Source organism: Nanorana parkeri, unplaced genomic scaffold, assembly GCF_000935625.1.
Source record: "Nanorana parkeri isolate BGI_ZX_2015 unplaced genomic scaffold, ASM93562v1 scaffold203, whole genome shotgun sequence".
Classification (NCBI taxonomy): domain Eukaryota; kingdom Metazoa; phylum Chordata; class Amphibia; order Anura; family Dicroglossidae; genus Nanorana; species Nanorana parkeri.
In genome coordinates this window covers 677842-687841 of record NW_017306471.1, presented here as the reverse complement: position 1 = coordinate 687841, position 10000 = coordinate 677842, and the positions used below count along the sequence as shown (strand labels likewise).

Genomic DNA, 10000 nt, shown 5'->3' with positions numbered 1-10000 from the left:
ACTAAATGCTTAAAGGAGAACTATGAGGTGATTGCTTTTCACTCACCTCATAGTTCTAGCCGACCTGTGACAATGAGACTGTCACAGGTCAGCTCAGTAGATCGGGAGATGAACGAACACATACCGGCGTACGCTCACCTCTCGATCCTGTCACGGCTCTCTGCTGTGACAGGGGAGGGGCTGGATCCCCCTCCCCGCTCCGATCCGCCAGCGCTGACTGGCGGAACGGACGGGGGAGGGGGCGGGTACAGCTGGCTCTGCCTCTAGATAGGCAGAGCCAGCTGTCAGTCACGCAGCTGGGCAGATCCAGACATAATTGTCGGGATCCGCTTCAGCTGCCGTGTCTCAGTATACCGCGAGCTACAGCTTGCGGTATACTGAGCCTAGGGTGACGGGAGGACGCTAGTTTGTGTCCTCCCGTTACCCTAAGGAGAACTATGGGGAAAAGCCTTAACCCCATAGTTCTCCCTTAAGCATGAGTTAGCTCTTTATCTTTGTAGTAAACTTTGGAAGCAGTCCTTAATGCTGCAGTACAAAGGGGAGAAAACATTTTCAGGTCTGCCACCATGACCGGATTTCCATTTTGATTCCCAAGAAGGGGAGTGGGAGCGGATCTCACTGGCCCCCCAGCCCCCCAGCTGCCTCTGCACAAGAGGAGCTTACACTCTAATGTTCCCCCACAGTCGCACACTATTATTATACATTCATATAGCTCTGAAATATACCACAGTGCAGTACAGAGGATGCTGAGCAAGTCACATTAGTTTCTGCACAGAGGAGCTTACACTCTAATGCAGAATGGCACCGGCTGTAGGGGGACTACAGATCCCAGCAATACATTATACAGCAACGCAGAACAGTACAGGTGAAACTCGAATAATTAGAATATCGTGCAAAGTTCATTTATTTCACTAATGCAACTTAAAAGGTGAAACTAAAATATGAGATAGACTCATTACATGCAAAGCAAGATAATTCAAGCCGTGATTTGTCATCATTGTGATGATTATGGCTTACAGCTCATGAAAACCCCAAGAACCCCAAATCCACAACCTCAGAAAAGTAGAATATTACATGCAATCAAAAAAACAAGGATTGTACATAGAACAATATCGGACCTCTGAAAAGTACAAGCATGCATATGTACTCAGTACTTGGTTTGGGCCCCTTTTGCAGCACTGACTGCCATTACTTTTGCACGATATTCTAATTATTCGAGTTTCACCTGTATATGAGTTGGACTCTGGATTTTGCAACGCACTGGACTCAGGGCTTTGTAACGCACTGGACTCCGGTCTTAGTAATGCACTGGGCTCAGGGCTTAGCTGTGCTGTTCTACAGTGATGTTTTAATCACAAGACTGACTACAAAGAATTACATAATCACAAAACTGGCTAGATAGAATGACATATTCCCTTGTAGATGAGAAAGTATATCTATCATATATGTGTATGTATTTCATATGGGCATGTATTTGTTTGCCTAGAGTTCTCCTTCAAAGCGGTTCTGCCCCAGTATTGAGGGGAATTGATTGTAAGGGTGCAAAGTGAAATTAGTGCCTTTCTCTTGTATTTGATAGCTGCAGGTCAATTAGCAAAACACTGGCAGAGTTTCACTTTGGTTTGCTAATCCCTTGCCATTAAAAAGACCTCTTACAAATAATTAATAATTAAAGTGCATGTCTAGTCAAAACTTTGAATTTAGTTATGGGTAGAGTAGGGAAGGATTAAAACCTCTGTCAAGTTTTTATAGCTGGCTGTGGCCATTCTGGTTTGATTGCCATCTCTCTTTCTCATGGCGACTAGTGATGGGCTCGGGCGTGTTCGCAGCTCCACGTGCCGAGCCCTCTAGGAAGCAATCACAGGCACTGAGACATTTCCCGATCTCTGCAGCTCCGGTCCACAGTACGATCAGCCGCACGTAACTCAAGTCAATGGCACTGCAGAAATGCCTACACTGGAACGCAGGGGATTTTAGTTCCTTCGCGGCCGATCGTACTGTGGGCGGGGGGCATTTCTGCAGTGCCATTGACTTGAATGGCACTGCCATGCCCCCTCCAACCCAGAACGCAAGGAAACAATGTATATGCGATCTCTTGTGTTCCAGGAATGGGACATTGCGGTAGACGTGCGGCTGGTGGAAACAGCTAATAAATGCAACTTAGTAAAATTAAAAAATTGCGGGCGGGGGATTTTTTGCCGCAGAGGCATGCAAAGTCTCCAGGGTTGCCACCCATCCGGGATTCACCTGGACAGTCCAGTGTTCTACCAACATTTGTTATTACGTTAGAATGTGTGACCCGTCACGTGGTCACACATTTTAACGTAATCCCGCCCAGTTTTTCGGTGGTGGAATGTGTGACCACCCATTAGGTCAAGCATTACAACGCTTTGTGAGCTCTTCCAGGGCAGATCGGCATCAGAGATGGTATGTGCAGGAGAACCAATCTGCCCCGGGACAGCTCACTTCTGTCCGACTTTGTAAAATGTGAGACCTATTGCCGGTTACAGATTTCATCGCCAAAAAAACTGGGTGGGATTACGTTAAAATGTGTGACCACGTGACCGCTCACACATTCCAACCTAGTCACAAACTTTGATAGAACAACGGGTTTTGGAATCCTGTGCTCGTGTGTGAGCCCGAATCACACCCGGGCACATTATTCACACCGGACTTGTGGCTCCCTGCTGGTGCCGCCACTGTCACTTGTCGAGTCCCTCCCTCTGTTTTTCTCCTCCGCGGCAGGGACTAGGTGGGAGGAAGTGACATCAGGGAGGTCCTCCAAAATCACCATCTCCACCATGCGCTGTCATCTGGGTCCAAATAGCCGGCACCACCCCAGTCTCACGCCCCAGTCTCCACTACTAACAGGTAACCGTGTATATATCTATATTATACTGTATTAAATATCAATTGAAAAGGGGGGGGCTAGTATAGACCATAAAACGTGCCCCCATAAAAAATGCCACAAGTAACCTGTGACATCTTTTGTGGGAGCATCTTTTATGTGCCATAGTACATATCTGAACTCCAAAACAGATGTCATCAGCACCAAGATCCCATGTTACTGCAAATCTATTTTAATTGATAGTTGTCATTCAAACGACAAGCGCTTTCTGGGCTGGGCCGGGTCCCCTTCATCAGGCTCAGAAATAGCATTACATAAAAGGGCCACAACTTTTATATGGACATTACCGGCACCCGTTACTTTTGGCATATCTGGTAAGAACTGCGGCAAGGTATATGGGTACTGCTTTGTACACTTATCTACAGAATGCATATCTGGGGACCTGTGGCATACTGGTAAGTTGTGATTAACTCAAATGTCGTTTATTTACAAAATACATGCATAGTGTATACTTTACAAACAAATTGCCGTGAAGCGCTTATAAAGTATAACTCAACCTGCAAGCTTATAAATTATAAGCTTGCAGGTTGAATTATAATTTCCTCCCTCAGCTGCTCTAACGTAGCACTGCGACAGAATAAAACCCGCCTCTGACCACTTCTTAATTGTGAGTTCATTTAGTATTAAAATCTCCAGTTGTAATTCTATTGCAGACCTGTGCAAAATTATCTCAGTTGGCGGCCCAGGATTGCAGTTGCAGGGGTCTCAATCTGGGGTCTCGGGTTAGAGTGAACAGAAATGACGGGGACATTTTCATAGTTATCGCCAAACTTGATGATCATGATGTCTACATTATGTTGCACACACGAGTGTAGGGTGCTTAAACGCAAATGTCATTCAGAGTATCCTCAGTATTGGTTTGGGGGCCCATTCACACTTGTATGTTGTGGCAATGCATGCCAAAACACATGATCCCACAACGCATAGCATCACACAGACTGGAACCCTCTCCAAAGTGTGGAGAATACCCCTCTTAGACAGTTGTCACCAAAACAAGTGTCCTCATTGGAAGATTTAACCACTCTTCTGGTGACAACTGTAAAATTCTGACATTCTCTTCACTTCCTTTCCTGCTGATATAGGTCAACAGTAGTGATGGGCTCGGGCGTGTTCGCAGGTCCATGTGCCGAGCCCGCCAGGAAGCTGACAGCGTGCAGCGCCAATCACAGGTACTGAGGCATGTTCGCGGTCCACAGCTGCAGAGATCGGAAAATGGCTCAGTGCCTGTGATTGGCCCTGCGCGCTAACGGCTTCCTGGCGGGCTCGGCACGGGGCGCTTGCGAACACGCCCGAGCTCATCACTACTTATAATACATCTGTCTCAGAATCTGTTTAGCTTTGCCTTGCTGTGCCACAGATACATGTCCCCCTTTGTTGATGATATTTTGAGTGAATTATCTGGAACTGCACAAATTACATAAGAGATGTGCTAGGAAAATTATGGGAAATTGCCTTCTTTTTTCAAATTGCTTCTCATACTCCTACCAAAAGCTTTGTGGTTTGGTCACCGAAAGGGTATTTATTTCCAGACACAACACAAAAAGAACCAGCCTAAAGCTGGCCATACACCTTACAATTTATCTGCAGATTTTCTATGGTCAGATGGAAAAGGTGCAACAGATTCCTCCATCTACACTTAACTGTGTGGATGGAGTAATCTCCACCTGGGCCAATCTGTTGCACGTTTTGCATCTGACCACAGAAAATCTGCAGATAAATTGTAAGGTGTATGGGCACCTTTACACAAACCTTAGTCCTGTAAAACTCCTCCAAAAGACACATCTAAAGATTGTAAGCTAGGAATGAGTTAAATGAACCTGCCCAGCACTTGATAGCTGGCCTCTAACAACATTTAGGACACCTGGGCTCATCACAATAGCTGTCCAATCACCTTACTGATTCAGCATATAAATGGTGAGCTTTTGGCTACTGCTGGTATTGGTAACTGCTAGCAAGATGGGTTTTGTCCTTGTAGGGGTTCTTTGGCTCTGTGGCTTTGCAGCTGGAAGTTTGGATTCTTGGGATGATCCATCCCGCCTGCGCTGTGGGTATGATTACATGCAATTCTCACTTCCTTCCCTGCTGGATGATGTTGCTTTTGTGCTCTCTGTAATAGGTGAGTTAATTTTGTATTACCTGTCATTGTGTGATCATCTGTGTACTGATGGCTTTTATATCACTGTTCTGACTTCCTGGTGACTGTGGAGGTGCTATCCACTCAATACTAATGTTGACCAATGAGACATGTCCAGTTTCTTATGCATGATAACTCTAGACTTCAGTCATTACTAGCTTTTTTAAGTGCTTGTGAACTGTCCCTGTTTCAACTCTCTCCCCATTCCCCAATATGGGGTTTAATGAAGGTGGAGGTGTCCCTCCTGGTTCTTTGTCTTAATCTGGTGTGGTGCCCTGTTGGCAAGACTTGCTTTCATGCTTAACTTGGTGCCTGATGGGGAAGCTCAGTGGTTAACTGTTGCTGGAGGGCACCTCTAAAGTTAATGGAGGACTTTAAACTCCTTCCCATCTCTAATCTCAAGAACAAAAACCCTTAAATGTTCTATTGTGGAGCTGGTGAACTCATTTTATTCAGTGTGATGGTATGTTTGCTGCAGTAATGTTTGCTGCAGTAAATGTGTCTTAATGCGATTGTCAGAGGCTGCCACTGCTTAACTAAAGACTGCTAGCTCCCTGGCTGCCATGATAATGCTTTGGTGGTTCTGGGTCTGACAAAGTACTGTTAGATCAGAAGCCAGGTTTGCAGCTTATAATTGTTTTTGTTTTTAGATGTCTAATTAAATTGGCACACAACATATCTAAAGCTATAACTTGGGTGTGGAAGTATTCTGGAGGGGAAGGTTATTGCTGGGTTTGTCCTGGTGACCATTGTAAAGGGAAATCATCCAATGGGGTTCTGGTGTCAATTTCTCCACTTTGACTCTGGCATGACACCAGGGTATCTCCTAATGGAACAGACTGCTAAAAAACCTGATTGAGACTTAAACCATTCCTATTCTCTCCAAAGCTAAGTGTTGCCTTCAGGTATAATTTGTCTTCTTGGGATTTAACTAACTTTCCATTGCCACTTAAATGGGTTTGGTTGATTAGCTTGCTTGGACTGCCCTTCTGTGTAATTGGATAAGCTCCTTTTTTAAGTTTGAAAAGCGGAAGGGTAAAATGTGCTGTTCAAATGTAACCTTTAATATGGGAGCTGAAATCACCAGCCACTTAGGGTGAGCTCTGGGGCTGTCTGCCTTGTGTCTAGTTCACTATCAAGAGTCAATGACCTGAAACACCTAAAGTCTGAGCAGCCATCCTGCATGCTTGCTACAATTCTGACCTTTAGGGCTTCTTGCCAGTCCTTTTTTTGAGCTATGTTTTCTGCACACCGCTGTACATGTATTGTGTGAACTGAGTCCACATCGGAAAGCAAGTTTATGTCCTGCACCATTGATCAGTGGTGTACAGAAAAATGCAGCTCAACAGTGTAAACAAGCGCTGTCGGATCTGTAGGCCAGAGATGGTGCTAACAAAATGGGGGACCTAAAATGTTTGCTGGGTGGTGGCTTTGTGGAATCAATCTTTGTGCACCCTTATGACAAGCTTTTGATTTGGGGACTTTTATTTTCTTTAGATCCTAATGGAAAGCCTCACTACCTGCACAACAACTCTGCCTGTGGCACGTGGGTTGGACAGGATTCAGCTGGATCTATGACAGTTGGTGCTTCATTTGATGGCTGCTTTATTAAAGAAGAGGTGAGATTGCTAAATTTATTGTTTTTTTTTTTTTTTTTTTTTTTTTTCCATAATGTGCAAAGTGTCCAGTTTTAGCTACCATTTCAGTATTTTTAAGCAGTCTGCTTGTGCTGGTCCCTTCAATATGGTGATGCTAGCAACTCAAATGATCTTTCCCTTTCAGGCTGGGGAACATGTGATGACTATTAGTCTGGAAGAAATCCTCCGTAATGAGAAATCTCGCTACCGCAAAAAGGACATTAAGTGCCCAATTCTTCCAGGTGAACTTTGGCTCAAAACATGTGTAGTTCCTCCACTGGGCCTTACCCATTGGCTTGCGTGACTGGTGGCAATGGCAAAATTCCCATTAAAAGCAGGTGGTGATTGATGAATGTATTGCATGTCTGTGCTGCTTATTACATGACTACTAAATTTTAATTTTTGTAAGCTTTTGTCTGGGCCCTTGATTTGGTTACTTATAATGGTGGTTTGACTAATGGGAGAGAATAGTCAAAATTTGGACACCCCAAGAATTGACTTTGTATGGTAATCCCATCTAATCTGTTGCATTATAGCAAGTGAGCAGTTAACATGGTGGGTGCAGAAGTTTCTTACCTGGGCTGCTGTGTATAAAGCGCTGCACAAACTGTTGGCGCTATATGAATCCTGTATAATAATAATACTCAAAGCTGCTATACCTGTCTTGTTTGCTGGCAAGTCACAAGGGTTATGGGCATAAATGGTATGTGGCAGGAACAGACAAAGCCCCCCCCTTGAAAGCATGACTTTAAGAGCTACATGGCATTCCAGAGCTACAAGGAATGCAATAGGAGATGTAAACATGAAATCCGGGCAGCTAAAACTACAAAACGTATTGCCAGTTTAAGAACCACCCCAATATGTCTTAACTTATAAACTGTAAAGTTATGAAAAGAGCAGGTAGGCCCAATAAAAGATGAGAATGGGAGATTAATAAACAGGGAGAAGGCTGAGGTATTTAAATTCCCCTCTCAGTATACACTAGAAAGACCAGGTTTATTGGAGATAAGAATGTGAGTAGCTTGGCGCATATATACCACAGTGGTTGATGGTAGCTGGGGTTGAACAGACTTGGAAAAACCTAATGCAAATTGTTAGGACCAGATGACCTGCACCCTAGGGTACCTAGAAGAGCTCAGCCAGGTTATAGGGAGACCATTATTCCACACTTTCAAGGACTCCATAATGACTGGTAAGGTACAAAGTGATTTGTGTAAGGCAACGGTAGTACCAATATTCAAAGTTTCAAAATGCCAACCTGGGAACTACAGACCAGTCAGTCTATCAATAGTATGCAAAATGTTTGAGGGAATGTAAAGGACTATTTAGCAGATTTTGTTCATGGCAATGATGCAAGTGATTATCAGCATGGTTTTAGGAAGGACTGTTGTCGGACCAACCTACTAACATTCTGTGAAGAGGTGAGTAGTGATCTGATGGAGGAAGGCTGGTGGATGTTGTGTACCTGGTTTTTGACACTACCACAAATGCCTAATACACAAGCTGAAATCTATGGGCATAGATGAAATGGTGTGTACATGGATAGAGAACTGGCTACAGAAAGTGTCCAGGGTGTACATGACTTTTCAAATTGATCTAAGGTTGAGTGGTGTGCCCCAGGGTTCTGTGCTAGGGCCCCATACTGTTTAACCTGTTTAATGATATTGGGGAAGGTGTTAATAGCCATGTTTCTGTGTTTGCAGATGATGCTAAAATTGGGAGGGTAATAGACACAGGCTTAGACATTGTAAAACTACAGGAGGATCTGGATAAAATAGGGTCATAGGCAGGGGTGTATCTGCCGTGAGGCAAACAAGGCGTTTGCCTGGAGCGGCAGATTCGCTGAGGGCGGCACCGCGAGGGTTACTGACCTGGATGCAATGATGCGGACGTCGGCCTGGAGTGGACGGCGTGTGCGGGCGGCGTTGTTTTGAGGTGAGTGTGTAAGCCCGGGGGGTGCTGTCTGGTCATAGGCAACTACATGGCAGATGAGGTTTAATGTTGCAAAATGTAAAGTAATGCATTTTGGGGTTAAAAACAGGCAAGAGGAATAAAGCTTAACGGGTTCTGCAATACTAGTCAGATATGGAATAAGATTTGGGGGTCATAGTCGCCTACAGATTGAATAATGGCATGCAATGCCAAGCTGTGGTAGACAAAGCTAGCAGAGTACTGTCATGCATTAAAAAGGGAATGTGCTGTAGTGAACCAATACTTTTGCCACTTTATAGATCACTGGTTTGGCCTCATCTTGAGGATGCAGTTTAGTTTTGGTCACCAATCCACAGAAAGTATGTCTGTGAGCTGGGGAGTTCATGGAAGGGCAACTAAACTAAGGGACTGGACGACCAAAGCTATGATACAAGGTTGCTAAATTTAAACTTGTTCATGATGGAAGTGAGTCTATTAAGGGGAGACATGATTTTGATGTGTACAAAATGTTTAGTGGCAATGGCAACATCGGCAATTAACATTTTACTGCTTTCTCCCTGAAAGACTACAGACCGCCACCTAAAATTGGATACAATTTGGAACTCTTCCACAAATGGTATCAGCAGAGTATTGAATCATTCAAAAATCCTTTAGATGCCCTCTGAGACCATAACATGCAGGGGTACATGTACTCTTAACTAGACCCCACAGACTTGTGTATACGCAGACCCACAAAGGTTGAACTTGATGGACCTGTGTCCAACCTCAAATGCTAGAACTATAACTTCATACATGGAGTGGTAAATGTGCATGGAGCAGCAGTAAAGACCCTTAGTCTGGTTGAAAGCAACTACATATTAAGTACTTGGCATGTTGATTTGGAGGCAATAGTAACCTCACAGTAAAACTACTACTCACCACCAGAATTAAGAACCTAGATTCATTTATACAGATTACTGCACAAATATAGCATGCTTATACTTTTAATTTCTCTATAGCAATGGATGCTCCCCGTGGTGAAGACTGTTCTGCTATCCCAAATGCTGACCGTATTCCATGTGCCAATACAAGTGTGTCCAAAGAGCTCTGTGCAAGTGTCGGATGCTGCTACACCCAGAGTAACTCTGATAATCCCTGTTACTATGGAAACCAATGTAAGTTTGAAGCTTGCCACCCCCAACTCGTAAAACCTAAAGATGTATACTTGGCAATTTGACTGCTGATGCAACTTTGCTTTTCTAAAGCCACTTCTAAAGTGCTCAATCTCTGCTATTGGGTAGAGAAGGTGGGCAGGTAACTGTTAAGTGGTGCTTCATTCTTGAACATGACTATTGTGTCGGCACCTGCTGAAAATGCCATTACTAAATGGCTAACAAGTGTTCATTGTGT

The 10000-nt window shown here is 44.2% G+C and overlaps 1 protein-coding gene across 1 annotated transcript in view; it reads left to right on the top strand.

Moving 5' to 3' along the window:
• Positions 1 to 4951: 4951 nt before the first annotated feature.
• The window catches only part of LOC108786307 (zona pellucida sperm-binding protein 4-like), a 10752-nt gene continuing 5703 nt past the window's right edge, over positions 4952 to 10000 (top strand). The window contains exons 1-4 of the mRNA XM_018555567.1: positions 4952 to 5024; positions 6540 to 6661; positions 6825 to 6921; positions 9610 to 9765. Of these exons, the coding sequence (XP_018411069.1) occupies positions 4967 to 5024; positions 6540 to 6661; positions 6825 to 6921; positions 9610 to 9765 (433 nt within the window). The 5' untranslated portion in view covers positions 4952 to 4966. The remainder of the gene's footprint in view (positions 5025 to 6539; positions 6662 to 6824; positions 6922 to 9609; positions 9766 to 10000) is intronic.